This window comes from Anoplopoma fimbria, chromosome 17, assembly GCF_027596085.1.
Source record: "Anoplopoma fimbria isolate UVic2021 breed Golden Eagle Sablefish chromosome 17, Afim_UVic_2022, whole genome shotgun sequence".
Taxonomy (NCBI): domain Eukaryota; kingdom Metazoa; phylum Chordata; class Actinopteri; order Perciformes; family Anoplopomatidae; genus Anoplopoma; species Anoplopoma fimbria.
In genome coordinates, this window is record NC_072465.1 from 27804381 (window position 1) to 27824380 (window position 20000).

Sequence of the window (20000 nt, forward strand, 5' to 3'; positions counted from 1 at the left end):
GTCAGCTGTTAAAGGATCCGCAGGTTCTGTTTGCTGGTTATAAAGTTCCTCATCCTCTCGAACACAAGATCGTCATCAGAGTGCAGACCACACCTGACTACAGTCCACAGGTAACACACACACACACCTGACTACAGTCCACAGGTAACACACACACACACCTGACTACAGTCCACAGGTAACGCACACACCTAACTACAGTCCACAGGTAACACACACCTGACTACAGTCCACAGGTAACACACACCTAACTAGAGTCCACAGGTAACACACACACACCTGACTACAGTCCACAGGTAACACACACACACACACACAGTCCACACACACACACCTGACTACAGTCCACATGTAACACACACACCTGACTACAGTCCACAGGTAACACACACCCACTACAGTCCACAGGTAACACACACACACTGACTACAGTCCACAGGTAACACACACACCTGACTACAGTCCACAGGTAACACACACACACACACACCACCTGACTACAGGTAACACACACCTGACTACAGTCCACACACACACACACACACACACACACCTGACACACACACCTGACTACAGGTCACACACACACCTGACTACACACACACACACACACACACACACCTGACTACAGATGAGTCCTGGTGGTCCAGCAGCTCATCAGTCTTTTATTTTGACAGGAAGCTTTTACGAACGCCATCACGGATCTCATCAGCGAGCTGTCTCTGCTGGAGGAACGCTTCAGAGTCGCCATCAAGGACAAACAGGAAGGGATCGAGTGATGCCCCGCCCCCTGATGATGTCACTTCTTTGTTTGTTTATTGGTTTCTTTTTGTAAATAAAATACGTGATGTCACAACCTGCAGGGTTTGTTTTTATTTCGTTTTTTAAAAAACAGCATTAACAATAACAACATGTGATCACTGCGGGTGGGTCATGTGGTGTGTGTGTGTGTGGGGGGAGGGGGTCAGGGTTCAGCGTCTCTTTGAGCCTCCATGGCTCGCTGCATCTTCTCCACCATCCACAGAGGAACTGAGAACGGCTTCAACTCGTCCATCTTGACGTCCGGACAGTCCCTGCAGGCACGCACGCACAAACAAACACAGCAGCTGTTACCACAGTAACTGCAGACGGAGACATCTGTTACCGTGGAGACGGAAGAGTGGTGTCAGACTCACTTGTACTCATCACTGCGATACAGTTCCTGGATGTCCTCCTCAATCAGCAGGTAGGCCTGAACACACACACACAAAAACACACACACATACATGTTGCAGTGAGGCGTTCAAGTGCAGCAGTAGTCTGTAGGAGAGTTCAGTGTCTTTATGTTTATATTAAATTATTTGTCCGCTCACCATCTTCCCTCCTGTCGCTCTCATGTGGTGTCTCTCTGCCAGCCACTGCTTATCCTTCGTATCTGCTGCATACTGACACACAAACACACAGGTTACTTAAAAGTCTATCACTTCTCTGATAGAAGACACAACATACTACTATAACTATAAACTGCAGTGAGGCACACGCACGCAGACAGTGTTTCTGTGATGGTTTACCTTAAAGAGATCAGCGTGTTTGATGTAGATGCGTCCTCTGGTCCCGCCCATCCCCAGAGCCCTGCAGTGACATCACAACAACACATGATGTTCAACTGTTCCCAGACAGAGACAGTGTGACATGCTGCTGTCATGTTCGATGTCATTATGTTTACACAATGTTTAAAGATGATGACACAATATTAATATGATGTTCACACTTTTACATGTTGTTGACTCACTTGTTGGCTCTGGAGCCGAGAACAAACGTGCTGCTTTCGTTCAGTCTGGTTGGCTCCCACTGAAACACACACTCATTATTCAGCAGGTCAATACTTAACTGATGAATGAATGAACTGATGGTTAGTTAGATGATGAAGATCGGCTGCTGTAGGATGAAGAGGGGGAACACCTGTAACCTGTTTAATATCCAGGTGCATGAATCCGCATGAAACTCAGGTATAAAACACCTGAGTTTCATGCGGTTTGGAACAGGTCCGTGGGTCTGTTTCCATGACAACACACCCGTGTGAATGTCAGTTTGTGTGAGCTGCTGCTCACCTTCGGTCCTTCTCTCTTGATTGGATCCGACTTGGGCTTCACTCTGAGGAAAGGGGACAGTTTGTCATGTGTTCAGGTGATCTACCTGGATACTGATGATGATGATGTCATTTGTTTGCCGTCTGATACTCACTGAGTGGAGAAGGTGTGAGGTCGGTCGGCGGAGGCCGCCCCCGCGCCTGGACGGGCCCTTCTCTGTAGACAACGATGACAACTTCAGTCAACTGTATTTATTCAAGTTTCTCACCAAGAACTCAATTTTACAAGATTACATTTGAACACATCAGGAAAATGTCATAAGCTACCTTTGCCCAATGCTCATTTTTACTTAATGGAGCTTGAACACATCATAAATATACAACCCCGGGACAATCTTTTACACATCACTGCACAACTCTTCACGTTAAATATATACGTGACACTTTAATAACAGACTTATTCAATTTTTATGTACTCTTAATTAATTTGTTTGTTTGTTGAGGAACGACATAAAGACGCCGTATATGTCTTGTGTAGCGGAGGCAACCTGTCAATCAGTGTGTAGCCCCGCCCTAAAGCATCCCCTGCTTTATGGTCTGTTTGACTCTAAATGGAGCATCATTTACTAAATGAACATCATGCTGTATTGAAGAAGACTTGAAACTAGAGATTGAGACCATAAACTCATGTTTACAATGTTTACTGAGGGAATAAATCAAGAGAGAAGTAGAGTCATTTTCTCATAGAGGTGTCATAGGTCAGAGGTGACGGTACCTTCTTGGGGATGGGACTTCCTCTCTGACTGTAGTCCTCATCAACAGGTTTGGACCTCTGACAGGACACAAAGAACCAGATCAGAACTGGACCAGTTTAAAACACGTTCCCGAATGTTTTCATTGGTCGGCTCCTACCTTCACTGCAGCCTCTGACCCCGCCTTCTTCACCTCCACCTCTGGAAACAGCTGTTTGGCCTGGGGATGACATCAGAGAGAAAGCACGGTAACCACACAGAGACACCTGAGGTCAAAGGTCATGAGGTCAGAACCGCGCAGCCAGTCATGTGACACCTTGTTGTGATGTCAGAGTGACAGATAATTTCAGCCTATCGCTTGCATTCTGTTTGTGAACCTGAGTACATAGAGGTCACATGACCAGCAGGGTCTCAGGTCAGACGACAGGAAGTGAACTCACATGTTCCAGAACGTTCCTGCAGGCCTCTCTGATCAGCTGTTCGGTCTGAACGTCATCTCCAACGTTCTCCTTCACGTTCTCCGCCCCTTTCTCAAAGAACTGGAAAAAAAAAAACAACATGAGAATATAAACGGACACATCTGTTCACACATCTGTTCACACATGGTTACAAACCAACGCTGTTTATTTTCACTGTTAAAGGTTTTTATTTCTGGGAGTTTTTCCTTTTCTGATGAGAGGGTCCAATGAAGGAGAATGTCTAATGTTGTACACAATGTAAAGCTCTGGTGATTTGTGACAAATGAATTGAATTGAACTGTGACCTCTGACCTTATGGTATTTCCTGAACACAGCCATGATTTCCTCGTTGAAGCTGGGCTGAAGCACAGCCCTCAACAGGTCCATGGACACCTGAGGATCAGTGTAGCTGCACACACACACACACACACACACACACACACACACACAAACACACAGAATCCCAGTTAAACCAGTAAGAACTGATACAAACCAGTGTGTTCAGTTTCACTTTGGACTATCAATTAATCAAGAATCTGGAGCCAGTTAGAAAAAGGATCCTTTATTTCTCTCCAGTCAGTGTAATATAATATGACTAATAATATAAAAAGTATTTAGTATCACCCATAATAAATATAGTAAATATAGAATAAATATATATATACATAATAATAAACATAAATCATAGGGAGCTGTTAAAGTGACAGCTTGTTGTTTTTACTGAACTCTAATGCCTTTCTATGTAGTAGTACTGCGTTTCTTTACTGTACTCTCCTCCCTTTTTTTGGGTCCTCTTCCTTGTTTTTTACTTTACTCTCCTGAGTTGCTTTGCTTTAAACTGTTTCTTTATTGTACTCTACTGTTTTTTCTTTACTGTTTTCTACTGAGTTTCTTTACTATTCTGTACTGGCTTTCTATTCAGCACTCTGAATTAGTTCTGATGTTTAAATTAGCTGTCAGGGTGGAAAACACCAGTATGAACCTGCACCAGTACAACACAGTACAAACCAGTAAACCAGTACCGACCTGACTGCCGTGTGTGAGCGTCGTCCTCGTCTGTGTATCTGTCTGTGTTTGATCATCAAGTTCCACGGCTTCTACACAGAATAAAGATATATTAATTAAACAATAAAAAATAAAAAAGGACACAAAAATCACATCAGCGGAGAGAATAATTTTGGAATAACAATATTGGAAAAAGAAAACACTTTAAAATCTTCAACATGAAGTTTATACTCAAAAGAAAAATATATTTATATGTCAATTGAAAAATAAATGTATTTCTGTACAAAATCATCTGAGAGTCACTAACTCAGTCATGTTTGAAAGCCAAAGCTCACGAGACATAAATATAACTAAGATAATACAATAATACAATATATAACGGTAAATATAACATTAGTTTTTAACAAAACAATATTATAAAATATAGTAAATATAACATTAGTTTTTAATATAATAAAACAATATAATAAAATATAACATTAAAACAATATAATAAAATATATTAAATATAACATTAGTTTTTAATAAAACAAAACAATATAATAAAATATAGTAAATATAACATTAAAACAATATAATAAAATATAGTTAATATAACATTAGTTTTTAATAAAATAAAACAATATAATAAAATATAGTAAATATAACATTAAAACAATATAATAGAATATAGTAAATATAACAATATAATTAAAACAATATAATATAGTTAATATATAATATAAACAATATAATAAAATATAGTAAATACAACATTAAAACATGATAAATATATAGTTAATATAACATATATATATATATATAAATAAACAATATAATAAACACATATAACACATATATACTTTTATAAATAATATAATAAACACATATAACACATATATAAATAATATAATAAATATATAAATATATAATAAACACATATATAAATATATAATACATATATACATATATGAATACATATATAAATATTATAATAAACACATATATACATATATAAATAATATAATAAACACATAAACATATATAAATATATATACACATATATAATATAATATAATAAACACATATATAACACATATATAAACAATATAATAAACAATATAATAAACACATAAACACATATAACACATATATAAATAATATAATAAACACACATAACACATATATAAATAATATAATGAACACATAAACACATTTATATATACATATATAATCAATATAATAAACACATATATATAAACAATATAATAAACACATAAACACATATATATCAACAATATAATAAACACATATAACACATATATAAATAATATAATAAACACATAAACACATATATATATAAAAATAATATAATAAACACATATATACTTTTATAAATAATATAATAAACACATATATATATATACATATATAATCAAAATAATAAACACATATATATACATAAATAAATATTATAATAAACATATATATACATATATAAATAAAATAATAAACACATATAACATATATATAAATAATATAATAAACACATAAACACACATATATAAACACATATATACATATATAATAAACACATAAACACACATATATAATAAACACATATAACACATATATACATAAATAAACAATATAATAAACACATATATACATATATAATCAATATAATAAACATATATATATATACATATATAAATAATATAATAAACACATATATATATATATATAAACAATATAATAAACACGTGTGTTTGTGTTTATTATTAATTATTATAATAATTATTATTTATTATAATAAACACATAAACACATATATATATACATATATAATCAATATAATAAACACATGTGTGTTTATGTGTTTATTATTATTATAATATTATAATTATTAATAATTATAATTCATAATAAACACGTGTTTATGTGTTTATTATTAATTAATAATAAACACATAAACACACACATATATATATACATATATAATCAATATAATAAACACATGTGTGTTTGTTAATTTTATTATTATTATATAATAATAATATTATTATAATATAATAATAAACACATAAACACATGTGTGTTTATTATTATTAATTATTATTATTAATAATTATTATTATTATTATATGCAGCAGCCTGCTACGTCGTTGTCTGTGTTCGTACCGGGCTCTGCTCCGTCTGCTCCGGCCCGTCCTGCTCCAGCCAGTCCCGGCCTCCCTCACTGCGGTGGGCTCCCATCGCACCGACGCTCCGGTTCTCCGCTCGGCGGCTAGGCTAGGCTAACAGCTAAAAGCAGCTAAAGCTAGCAGCTAAAGCTAGCAGGTTATTTCCGGAGGGGATGTCACAAAGTCCCGGTAACCGGTTTGTTACCGGACGTCACGGCGCTGACAGACACCGAGAGGCGGAGAGACGTCTGCTGATAATCTGATAATCTGATAATCTGATAATCGATGATCTGATGATCGATGATCGACAGACTCGTTAATGTTTCACTTTCATGCTTCCGCCTGTGTGACGCTGCCAGTGACGTCACCCCGTTTCACCACTTCAGAATAAAAGCACAAATATAGTCAATAAAACATTAAAACAATGTAATATAATATAGTCAATAAAACATTAAAACAATGTAATAAAATATAGTCACTATAACATTAAAACAATGTAATAAAATATAGTTAATATAACATTAAAACAATGTAATAAAATATATTAAATAAAACATTAAAACAATGTAATAAAATATAGTCAATATAACATTAAAACAATGTAATAAAATATAGTAAATAAAACATTAAAACAATATAATAGAATATAGTTAATATAACATTAAAACAATGTAATAATATAGTAAATAAAACATTAAAACAATGTAATACAATATAGTTAATAAAACATTAAAATAATGTAATAAAATATAGTTAATATAACATTAAAACAATATAATAAAATATAGTTAATAAAGCATTAAAATAATGTAATAAAATATAGTCAATATAACATTAAAACAATGTAATAAAATATAGTAAATATAACATTAAAATAATATATTAAAATATAGTTAATAAAACATTAAAACAATGTAATAAAATATAGTTAATATAACATTAAAACAATGTAAGAAAATATAGTTAATACAACATTAAAACAATGTAATAAAATATAGTCAATATAACATTAAAACAATGTAATAAAATATAGTTAATAAAACATTAGTTTTTAATAAAACAATGTAATAAAATATAGTAAATATAACATTAAAACAATATAATAAAATATAGTAAATAAAACATTAGTTTTTAATAAAACAATATAATAAAATATAGTAAATATAACATTAAAACAATATAATACAATATAGTAAATAAAACATTAGTTTTTAATAAAACAATATAATAAAATATAGTAAATAAAACATTAGTTTATAAAACAATATAATAAAATATAGTAAATATAACATTAAAACAATATAATAAAATATACAAAATACATTAAAACAATAAAATATAGTTAATATAACATTAAAACAATATAATAAAACAGTTAATATAACATTAGTTTTTAATATAAAATATCAAAAAAAATGATTAATGATTTTATTTATTTTTTATTATTATTAAAACATACTTCAAGCTCCTATGTGGAGATATACATTTCAACTAAGAATTTTTTTCTGAAATAATGAGATTTTTGAAATAAAGTTAATTGAATATTTGTTAAATTTAAGCAAATTATGAGATGCATAACTAATAAATGCAAAACTTAACGAGATATTATTATATTCATAATTATTAGTTATGGAGGAAATGGATTCAGATCAAATGTGTTTTCTCCACTTTATCAGATTATGTATGGAATGTTTATTACAAAATTACCATTATTCTGCACTCAAAACAGATCTCAAATATAAGAAAATATAGTTTTCTTAAAAATGTAAGATAAGGAAGTTATTAGGAAAAATAAAATTAATGAAATATTTTTTCTTATATTATAATATTTTGCAATCTTAACGTTTTCTGTTATTATTTTAATGATAAAGGGCATAAACTAGTTATTTTGACACCGACATAAGAATTAAATAAACGTTTGAATCTTTTTGTAATTTAACTATTCCACGAGTGTGTTAATTATATGACCTGGTTCTTTGCAAAGTGTATTTGCTACCTGACATTTGACTTCTATGATCGGACACCTCCTGTGTGTCCTGGTGCAACAGTCTGTAATATCACATGATCAGAGTGAGAAAGACAAGCTGGACAGGTGTGTTACTGGGTTGGATATGTTTTTACTGGTAGAGTGAAGCTGCATTTTGTTTGCAGGCAGGATAAAAGGACAGACTGTATTTACATTCTCCAGCTGTGAGGACCGCAAACATGGCAGAGGTTTTTGCAGCTGTGCAGCATCGCCACGTGACATCACACTGAAGGTCATTTCATATTCAGACCAGTGGTTTCACTGAATCTATGGGAAACACAAAACTTGCTGGTTTCAATCAAGACTATAAAGAAACATCGTATTCAGCAAAGACAAAGCTACTGGAGGTGTCATCTTGTAATTGTGACTTCTGTTTCATAAGCTTATGATCGCGAGGCTGTATCTCTTAATTAAAGCTTAAACAATCTTTAAATAACCATCAGAACTTCATAAATCATAAACACACTTAAACATTGTGTAACTTTGACCAATTCATCTCCATTTTTTGATGGTGAGAGAAAAATCTTGTAGTTAAATTGAAATATTTTACATTAAGTCATCACATAGTAATTACAAGATCTGTATCTCATAATGAGGAAGTTCTCGTAATTATAATTAAAAACATTTAAACTCATATAAAAGATCTTTATTTTGTAATTATGAGATACGAATGCCATAAATACAAGAAATCTGTCATGAAATCTTTGCTAAAAATGTAAGAAAATATGTTCATTCAATAATGTGATTAATATTAATCTAATAAATAAGAGATCTTTATGTTGTAATTATTAGAAATGGATCTCAAGCACAAAAGACAAATTTTGGGGAGATAAAAATCTTGCAATTAAAACAGTTCTCTTGTGATTAAAGTTTATCACAATTATCATTTTCTCATAATTACAAGAATTTGTAATTATTTTATACAAATCAGAAAAATTGAGAAAATGATTTTCTTGAAATTATGAAATGCAGAAGTCATAATGACCAGAAAACTAGTCAAATTATTTGTAATTACGAGAGAACAATTAATCTTAACTACAATAAAACATCTCCAATTCGCACCAAAGTGTTTCCAGAAATATTAAAAGGGACAGTCCAACATTAGCCTAGCTTAGCACAAAGACTAGAAACAGGGGGAAACTGCTAGCTTGGTGCCATAAAAAACAAAACAAATCTACCTTCCAACAACCAAACAGTAAAACACAAAATACCAAAATGTTGGATTGTTCCTTTAAAGAAAACTTTGAATAAAACTAGAAAGTTGAAGAAACATTTTGTGACGCGGCGACGCCGTTCAGCCCAAAAACTGCGCCTGAAAAACACATTCAGGATTACGAACATCATTTAGAGTCCAAAAAGATTTCATGCACAACGGAACCCAAAAATAACCTAAAGAACAAATAAAAAAACAATGAGAACAGCTGAGAATTATAAAAATAACGTGGAGGAGTAATCTGCTGGTTAGACTTCAGCATTACTGATGCATACACACGTCTACTTTTACATACAAGATATAGATTTTCTTAATAACACTTTGGTTTAGTTTAAAACAAACTATCATAAGCTGTATAATACAGAAAAACAGATCTCCATCTCTTTTAAAAAAAAAAAATGTTAAATTAAATCAAATTTTTAAAAAAAAGGAACAATTACATTTTTGTTTTTTTTTCAATCAATTTTAACAGCAGATGAGGAAAATAACATCAACAGACTTCATATCAGTTTAACTGTACATTATCTACACAGCCGGGGCGGAAACTGAGGTCAAACGGAGACAGACGCCCGTTAGGACGACTCGTCAGCCAATCAGAGAACAGACTGGATGTGTAATAAGAACTGGATACGGCAGATCGTTTTGCCAAGTGGCCACGAGCGGTACTGCAGCCCCAAAAACATTTTCCCTTTTCCATAATCAGAAAAGGGAAATGTAGAAAAACTGTTTACAAGAAACCCCAAACTACAATTCATGGAGGATTTGTAATTGTGAAACATTCCTCCGTCTGAAAAAAGCGATTTTAAAATGTGTGACGTCATCACTATGTAGAGTATGTGGGCGGAGCTGAAACTTGTGGGCACTATGATGGTTTTTCAGAGAGGGTTAGATTGGGCTTTTGTTTTGGTTGGTGTATGCCCAGGGCTAGCAATTCTCAATAGACTAAGAAAAAGGCGCCATCTTGGGGTCCGGGGTCCAGTTCTTGTTATACATCCGCGGTGTCGAGTTACAAAGTGTGAGGAGTCGCTGGTTCATTGAGTATTCTTCAATTATTAAATGCTTTCTTTTTGAAGATCTGTCCGTAAACATTCGTTCATGTTCAACACTAAAATCAAACCAGATTGCAAGTTCATGTTCTGCAATATTAAGTATTAAACTGAAACAAAAAGAGACATTTAACAGAAAAGGTCAGAATATATTTCCTAAAAAATTGACATGGCAAGAAAAATATTTTGAGAAAGTATTGATACAAGGAGGAAAAAAAAACGTGTTGCTGCTTTATGTGTTAAACAGGGTTCTGTCTATGAAAACATGACAGGAACCCTGAATTAACTTCTCACACTTCACAACTCTATATAAAATGGAGGATCATCTCCACCTGGTAACAAACACACCTGGTCCAACATCTGTCACGTCTCTGGCCAAAAAACAAAAACAAAAAAGAGTCGTCTGTCATTGCTGACCAGTCTTAGTCCTAGTTCTGACTCCGCCTCCTTCAACAAGTAAATATAAACTTACTGCGAACGCTCCGCCTACTCCTGCCCAACGAGTTTCCCACAATGCACTGCACACTGGGAGGGTTCATGCTCTGAAGGACGTGCACCGACTGGCCAGGCCGCCCAGAGGAGGCGGGGCCTGAAGATTCTTTCCAACTCAATAAGGAAAGACGAGTCTCATAGAAACGATAGCTGCCTTGTCAACCAATCACCGAGCCCTGTTCGGTGTTGGGGACCAATCAGAAGTCTTCCAGTGACATCACAGACGACATCACAGGTGAGTGAAAAAAGGTTTTTATTGCTGGAGCTCGACTACATCTTCTAACTGGCTGCTTGTTGCTGAGCAACGGGAGCAGCCACACCTGGAGGTGAATCAGCTGCAGGTGAGTCAAAAGCTCCAGAAGCTTTAATGTCAGAGCTCCGACCAATCAGAAGAGCTGATGGGAGGAAACGTGGAGGGGTGGGGGGGATGGGATGTGAAAGTCCAGAACTGCATTTTGGGTATGTGGACAGATGCTACAGGTGCTGGTGAGGGACAATCTGAAGAGACATGAAGACGATCAAAAACAGAGAAACTTTACACAGGTGAAGGGGCGTGGTCGCAGTACAAGCACCGCCCCCTTTACACGGCGGCCATCTTTTCTGGAGGACTGGTGCTGCTACTGCTGCTACTACTAGTACTACTACTACTACTGTTGTTGTTGTTGTTGTTGTTGGTGACGGTGACGGTGGTGGTGGTGGTAGTGGGGATGGGGGGTGGTGTTGCTGCTGTTGCTGCTGTTGGTGTTGCTGCTGTTGTTGTTGTTATCGTCCTGGCCACCAGGCGACATCACCCCGCTCTGCGTCCTATCAGCCGCCTTGGGGGCGGAGTCTTTGTCTCCGGGAGTAATGGGGGCGGGGCCAGGAGAGGACAGGGAGGCGGGGCGAGAGGGGGATGGGCGGTACGCTGCCAACAGCTCGGCCAGACGCTCCGGAGTCGGCGCCCACTTCGCAAAACCAGCGTCGTTCTGAAGGAAGATCACTGCAGTGCCGTGTACCGCCCGGTAGTACATCTCATCTCTGGAAGTACACACAGATACACAAGTTTATATGGAGTAGTACATCTAACACCTGCAGAGACACATTTGGGTATTACTGTGTAGAACATTAGTAGTGCAGTATGACAGTAATAGTACCTCTTGCAGATGTGCTGGCTCCCCGAGCGATACTCGTGTTCGAAGGCCGGGACGTTCAGCTGGTGACGGAGGAATCGACTTGCCTCCATGCGGGTCAGAGCCGGGGTCACGGGGTCACGCCACTCAGGGACGAAGACAATGAAGGACAGAGGCTCAGAGGACTTTTCCAAAAGCTCCTGGAAGACAGAGACAGAGCGCAATATGTTGACCTACATCTATAAGACCAGTATAGACCAGTACAGACTGGTTCAAGACCCCTGTTGAGCCCGGTTCAAGACCCTGTGGAGCCAGGACAGACCAGTATGGTATAAACTAGTATATAAACTGTTGGACGGACCTCAAAGTGTGTCACCATGGCGTCCATCAGCTCTTCACAGAACGGAGGGTTGGCTTCAAACGAGCCGCTGACTGGACAGAAAGACAGGAACGGCCTGAAAACACACAAACACACTGGGTTAAAAATACTGTAATACTACATAAACATACCTGTGATATTAAATACTATGATACTCATACCATCAACATATGACACATACATACTAACTTTAATAATCTGTACTAGTCTGTGCACAGGTACAGACAGAGTGTAAAGGGTTTAACACCCGACTCACCCTCGGGATCCGAAGAAGCCGTCGGTGTCGGGGAAGGCGGAGCTGAACTGTTTGAAGTAGCAGTTGAGCGGCGAGGCGAAACACTCGAAGGAAACGCCAAACTGTCGGATCAACGCCTCGAACACCGACACTGGCAGCGCCCCCTGCAGACCCGTCCCCTCGTTAGCGCCGCTGCCAAACATCACCTGGACAAACACACACACACATCGTTAACTCACCAATTTACCAGAGTCGTTGCCAAACACATGCTATCACCATGGCAACCCTGATTGGTTAACAGAGAGTCAGCTGACCTGGTATCTCTTGAGGAGGCACCAGACTCTGGACAGGAACTTATCAAAGCGAGGATCGTCTATACAGCTGTACCTGTACAACAACTCCTGGAGACAGAGACAAACAGACAGACAGACAGACAGTCAGTCAGACAGGCAGAGAATCAGACAGACAGGAAGACAGTCCTCTTGCAGATGTGCAGACTAGTGGAGCGATATTCGTGTTCGTAGGAAAATATGCTCAGCTTGTGAAAGAGGAATCAACTTCCCCCCATAAAGGACAGACACACAAACAGTGGATCACAACACATTTACATTAAGCACACGTATATTTATGTATATTTTATGAATGATACCTTGTTCTTTCTCTGTTTAATCACATTATTACTTGACGTTTTACGTGTTACATTCATGCAAATGAAGCATTTTGAATTGAATGGAGTCAGATGGAAACTCAGACAAACACACCGACATAAACTGAGACAAATTTACTTTTAACTAAAACAATGTCGCCCTCCTCTGGTGGGCTTTAGCTTCTGTGCTTCTCACTGCTAAAACCTCAATATAACTATTGTAACTTGTTGAATACTTAGCAGTGTTATAACTGTTTTATATTTCATTATATTAAGTTAAAGTCATAAACACATCCTTTACACTTCGTCTAAGTTTACCTGCTTGCATCTAGCAGACTCAACACTCTGTGAACTCAAGTCTCTACTCTACTTGACCCTTTTCTTAAAATTACTTCTGTCAATCAAACTCAAAGCTTCCTTGAGAAGTTTTCCCATAAAAGACTGTCTAGCAGCAACAAACTGCGCTTCCTGTTGTCGTGGTAACATATCAGTAGCACTGACCAGTTTGCTGAAGTGACCTCTGTTGACTTTGACCATCTCTCCTCTGAAGCGTAGACAGGCCACGTCGTTCTCGAAGTGCAGCTCGACTCGAGGGAGGGGCGGCGACGGGAGCACCAGACGCACCGGGTAACAGTAGACCAACCGGGACTGCTGGGGGGACGCACTCGCCTCTGAACACACACACAACACACACACACACGAATAAGACCAAGGACACTGTGTGACACCCGAGTTTTCAAACTAAAAACAGCGTCGGCAGAATTTTCAAACAGCTTCGTTTTAGCGTTTCTAAAGCGCTCAAGTTGCATAGAGGCTAGACATAAACGTTGGAAAAGTTTCAAAACGAAATATGTAGTAGTGTGGTTGTAGCCTCAGGTGTGTGTGTGTGTGTGTGTGTGTGTGTGTGTGTGTGTGTGTGTGTGTGTGTGTGTGTGTGTGTGTGTGTGTGTGTGAGTACCTGTGGGGGTCCTGCAGCATACTCAGGTGTGTCTGTCTCATCCGCCGGCTGTACTCTGCAGACAGCTGGTAGATCTTGGTGCAGATTCCCTCCACAGAGTCTTTGGCGACGGCGGTGAGGTGAGGACCACACTGTTGTCTCAGGTGCTCCAGACGGTCCTACACACACAAACACACACAAACGACATTACATCATGGCAAAGTGAACTTGTGATTGACGGGTCGCTACTAGAGTAGTATCCTTTCAGCCTTGCTACATGTTTACTGAGGTAATAAATCAAGAGAGAAGTAGAGTCATTCTCTCATAGACTTCTATACAACCAGAGGAGTCATTAGAGAGAATTCAAGTTTTAAGACACTTCCGCATTGGTTTCACTCGGCAGAACCAGACGTTGCTGCCCGTTTGGAAATTCATGTCCACCTTGTGCTCAAACACGATTCTCGTCATGAAACAGTCTGAGACTAGACATCTTGAGAAGAATGCATACAGTAAAAATCAGAGGTTACCATGTAGTCCTCCTTGCTGGCGGAGTGATCTCGGCGCAGCCAGCTCATAGTGTCTTCAGCGTTCCACTTCACCACCTTCCTGCTCTCTGGACTCGCATTCCTGCACAGGTCAGATAAGATAAGATAAGATAAGATAATCCTTTATTAGTCCCGCAGCGGGGAAATTTGCAGGCTTAGAGTAAAGTGCACACAAGAGACATAGTGGAAGAAAGACAAGATAAAAATAAAAAATGAAAAAAAAATAAAAACAAGTATTATAAATAAGCAATAAAAAAACAGTAGAAAATCAACAATAACTGAAATATTATATTTACAGACAGAAAAAACTATTTTAACTATTATTGCACAGGCAAAGGTTAAAAAGGTTATTATACCATCCAACAACTACTTGGGGGGTCGCTATGTACTTTGTTTATAAAACCAGTCCGGGCTTGCGTGCCTTTTAGTGAGTGAGAGCCACAGCATTGTCGTGAAAGAGTTGCGCCAACCCTTTCTTTCCCCATGTCTACTAACAGGAAAGGGTTCTATAGATCTCCTTTATAAAAGGTCAAAGGTAAAAGCTCCCCTGGTGAGGTCATCAGCAGGATAAAGCTCTGATTGCACAGTTGTGACCCACCTGGAGTCAATCATCTTCTTGGCAGCTTCAGCGTATTTAAACAGCAGCTTCCGGGCCTCCTCTTTGTACTTGATACGTGCCAACCTTAAGACACACAAATAATTAAACACCATCAATATAAGAATAATCAAAACAGGTAAGATGAAACATTTTATAACAGACTGTTTTGAGCTAACAAACAGGTACCTGATGGGAATGTCGTTCATGATCTCTCTGAACATGGACGGGGAGATGACGGGGTCGCATTCACTCGGCAGCAAAGGGTCGTGACCTTTGTCGATCACTTTCCTCTCCAGTAGCCAGCGGTTGAACGACTCCCGGGGCGGATCAATACCTGAACCACAGACAGACAAAAATACTTACAACTTGTTTACATGCAGTACAGAGACTTTTCAGAAGGTAAAAAAAAGGAAAAGAGCAGCTTTCTAAACCAATAGGCTGGGCAAGTTTATTTTTCTCTCAGTTTTTGTCATGTAATGTGCATTTTGTTTCGTATTTTTCGGGGGAACGTGGTCCTGTGAAATTTTTTTAATTAGAAATGAGCCGTTACAAAAGGCCCTCGAGTATAATCCAACTGTCAACGTGAGTCAAGAACAACTTGCTCCGATTGTTTGCCAATAATTGTTCCAAATAATTTGATCTGTCTCTAAAGAAAAAGGCCAATCAGAAGAGGCGGTCTGATGACTCAAACCATGCGAGACTAATTATTTACACGCAGCTTAAACGGCTTCTCCAGATATGTGAAATGAGTCTCTACACCCCCTTTCACACAGCCTGTTCAAGGCAGAACTGTTGCGCTTTTATTCCGACTTGCTGTTCTGTATTAAAAAAGGTCCAAACGGAGGGACAGAATTGTTCCGCCATTAAGCAGACGAAGAGAGTCACAGAGTCAGCTTTGTTTGGTTCGAGTGTCAAAAATGCTGGAGCAAAAAAGTGCTGCGTAAAAAGTGTATTAAAAAGATTTATGAGAGTCTCTAAGCGAAAGAGAGGAATATGCTGACATGTTGCCTTTAAATAAAGAATAGATAAGAACAAATAAATAAATAAATAAATAATGCTTTATAGAAGAAATAGACCCAATGATTAATATCGACTCCTCCATTCTTTGTCCATTCATTTATATTTGTGCAGCAGTTTATAGGGGAAGTTTTTCGGCTCCCATTTTCAGAAACACACGTGACTATTGTAAATTAATTCTGGACGACTTCCAGAGACCGAACATGAGGCTGTTTTTTTTTTTAAATCAGCAGTGATTCAAGTACCTTCTCTCTGGTGACACAGTTCGTGGTAGTGTTGTCGAAGTTTAGTGACCAGCTGAGCTCTCTGCAGCTCGATCTCAGGGTGGGGGGCAGCAGGTGGTTGGAGGGGGTGCTCTCTGATCACCGCGTTGGTCTGGATGTCCAGATCCCAGTAGATACTGAAACAACAACAATAATTAATTCAACTCCCAAATGCTATCAACAGAGAAGCTAAGGATGCTAAAGAGGGGGGCGTGGCCTCAGCACTCACACAGCTGGCCTGTACACTGCGGGGGCAGGGCTTGGTGTTGTGGGTGTGGCCGGTAGGGCTGGTAGGGCCGGTTTGTCCTCGGGGCGGAGTTCCAGGGTTTGACCCCAGGGGTGCTGGGAGAGATGGGGGTCGTTGGCTCCACCTGGAAACAACACAATGTTACGTAAAACAGATTTAAGTAAATCACAGGACTCAGTTTCCCACTATCCACTGCACACCGGTCACTCGTTTAACAGTCGTAAACTGATCCAAGACAGTTTGTTTATTTTAAATTACCTTGACTCTTTTGATGCTGTTAGGCCCCGCCCCCTGCTCTTCAGAGCTGCTCCTCTTCCTCTGACCGTTACCTAGGTTACTATCACCGCCCTCTGCTGGAGCAGCATTCAGGCCTAACGGATCAGACTGCAGACAAGTGACAAGTATCACTGGATAAGTATGACACCAAAGAAACCTTAAAAAAAAACATGCACCACCATCTGACAAACTACAATAACTAACTTCCTGTTGTTGTTGTTAAAACACCACCATGCACCTGTCCTTTCACCTCACACACTAAAAGGAAACCGTGACATCACTCACGATGACATCATGCTGACCGAGCACTGGGACCTCCCACAGGCTCTGATTGGTGAATCTGTTGAAGTAATACGGTCGGTTCTCCCTCCGAGACCAGCACTTAGACCATCCAGCCTGGACCAGTTCATCTGTCAGACAGACAGGTCAGAGAGAGACCGAGAGACAGGTCAGAGAGAGACAGACCAGCACAAAGACCATCTAGACTGGACCAGTTCATCAGTCAGATAGACAGGTCAGAGACAGAGAGACAGGTCAGAGAGAGACAGACCAGCACAAAGACCATCTAGACTGGACCAGTACATCAGTCAGATAGACAGGTCAGAGACAGAGACAGGTCAGAGAGAGAAAGAGAGACAGGTCAGAGAGAGAAAGACCAGCACAAAGACCATCTAGACTGGACCAGTTCATCAGTCAGACAGACAGGTCAGAGAGACAGACAGGTGTACCTGGGAGCTCAGACAGACAGATTAAAAGGACAGACAGGTATACCTGGGAGCTCAGGCGGGCAGGTAAAGAGACAGACCGTTGTACCTCAGAGCTCAGACAGACAGGTAGAGAGACAGACAAGTGTACCTGGAAGCTCAGGTGGTTTGGAGGTGGTGGACGGAGAAAGAGGCGGTCCCTGGGAGGAGGCGGGGCCAGAGGGAGACGGCATGATGGCCGCCTCCCCTTTCACCGATCCCTGGCTGTCATTGGACATCTCAGCTGCTCGTCAGAATGACATCGACCTGCCTGGAGAAGAAGACACACTTTAATAACTTTCAAAATGAAACACCCGTCATATGTTGGATTTATAATGTACTAAACAATAATTCAAGTTTCTTAAAACTTGCATTCTATCTACTGACCATCAGGGGGCGACTCCTCTGGTTGTATAGACGTCTATGAGAAAATGACTCTACTTCTCTCTTGATTTATTCCCTCAGTAAACATTGTAAACATGAGTTTATGGTCTCAATCTCTAGTTTCAAGTCTTCTTCAATACAGCATGATGTTCATTTAGTAAATGATGCTCCATTTAGAGTCAAACAGACCATAAAGCAGGGGATGCTTTAGGGCGGGCTACACACCGATTGACTGGTCTCTACCAGAGACGTAAACGGCGTCTCTACATCAATCCTCCGCATTCGTAATATGGTAACTTCTGTTCATTGGTTGCAAAAAACAACAACATGTGACGGCCTTAATCCAAGATGGTGACAGGGAAAATCGCCGAACTCAAGGCTTCTAACCATCAGTCCACAAACCAATAGGTGATGTCACAACGACTACGTCCACTTCTTACAGTCTATGGTTTTAACTCCTTTAAGTTACGCTAAATCACAAGCTGCTTTTGCTTTTTAAATGATTGCAGTAGGTGCAGAGAGGAGGATTTGGCCGATGGAGACCCTCCAGAATCTGAGCACAAACACCGACTTGTCCTCCAACGCCAAAAGAAAACCAGTCATTCTGCTGTAATGAATGTCAGCGAGTGCAGTCGCCAATAAAAATAAAAAAAAAAAATAAACATAAACATCAAACTGTATGAAAGTGAGCTGGAGACATTCTTCGGGACGCTTTAGGGTTCAACTGGAAAAGACAACCAAGACCAGCGGGGGGATTCTTGTCATTGTGTATTTTTCTAGTTTAGCGGTCTGACTCTGAAGAAGGGTTGAGAGCCGCCAACAAGGCCGGCATATTTTCACATCTTACTTATTGGAACAAGAATTTATTTCAACCATAAAAGAGCTGCTGATTGTTAGAAGAGTGGAAACGTTAGCGGTTCAGCAGATCATTAATCAGATTCACAGATGTGATCAGCACAGAATAAAGCAAGAAAATATAACTTTTAGAGATCAGGCTTTTTTGCCGCCGATACTAATAACTGATCATTGATTATCCATATTGTTATTTGACTATAGCAGCTGGTCTACAAGACCCCAAACTATTTATTTTTTGCCACCACCCAAAAAAATCATTTCAACGCTCTGAAGTCAGTAAACCATAAAAAAATGATGTTATCTTTTTACTTTGTTTGAGTCATTTATATGGATTTATTTCTTCATAAAAACACGCAATTCAAACTTTAAGGAAATAAAAGATTGTATTTTTACACATCAAAAACAAATCTTGCCATTTGTAATTGTATTTATGTATTATAATCTGCTTAGAGCTAGTGTTAAACAGCTCATAATATCTATTAATATGTTATATTTATGTTAAACATCTTCATCAAACACTTGTGATCATGTGAACACATCATGA

At 38.3% G+C, this 20000-nt stretch overlaps 3 protein-coding genes across 3 annotated transcripts in view; 1 reads left to right on the forward strand and 2 right to left on the reverse strand.

Annotated features, from left to right (window-relative positions):
* The window catches only part of polr2j (RNA polymerase II subunit J), a 2049-nt gene extending 1193 nt beyond the window's left edge, over nt 1-856 (forward strand). Inside the window, exons 2-3 of the mRNA XM_054616333.1 lie at nt 2-110; nt 678-856. Of these exons, the coding sequence (XP_054472308.1) occupies nt 2-110; nt 678-779 (211 nt within the window). The 3' untranslated portion in view covers nt 780-856. The remainder of the gene's footprint in view (nt 1; nt 111-677) is intronic.
* On the reverse strand, nt 851-6791 carry LOC129105356 (deoxynucleotidyltransferase terminal-interacting protein 1). The gene is made up of 13 exons (XM_054616332.1): nt 6444-6791; nt 4305-4375; nt 3591-3687; nt 3261-3359; nt 2981-3040; nt 2844-2900; nt 2224-2285; nt 2091-2133; nt 1772-1830; nt 1551-1611; nt 1353-1424; nt 1176-1231; nt 851-1073 (listed from the first exon to the last, which is right to left on the reverse strand). The coding sequence occupies exons 1-13, from the start codon at nt 6516-6518 to the stop codon at nt 965-967; spliced, it is 921 nt and encodes a 306-aa protein (XP_054472307.1). The 5' UTR covers nt 6519-6791; the 3' UTR covers nt 851-964.
* A 1759-nt stretch (nt 6792-8550) lies between these two features.
* pcif1 (phosphorylated CTD interacting factor 1) overlaps nt 8551-20000 on the reverse strand; it is a 14598-nt gene continuing 3148 nt past the window's right edge. The window contains 16 exon segments of the mRNA XM_054616334.1: nt 8551-12239; nt 12356-12531; nt 12693-12786; nt 12967-13151; nt 13260-13346; nt 14093-14273; nt 14553-14707; nt 15056-15155; nt 15672-15755; nt 15858-16005; nt 16934-17088; nt 17181-17224; nt 17227-17322; nt 17457-17582; nt 17760-17884; nt 18330-18488. Coding sequence (XP_054472309.1) covers nt 11870-12239; nt 12356-12531; nt 12693-12786; nt 12967-13151; nt 13260-13346; nt 14093-14273; nt 14553-14707; nt 15056-15155; nt 15672-15755; nt 15858-16005; nt 16934-17088; nt 17181-17224; nt 17227-17322; nt 17457-17582; nt 17760-17884; nt 18330-18456 — 2253 coding nt within the window. The 5' untranslated portion in view covers nt 18457-18488 and the 3' untranslated portion in view covers nt 8551-11869.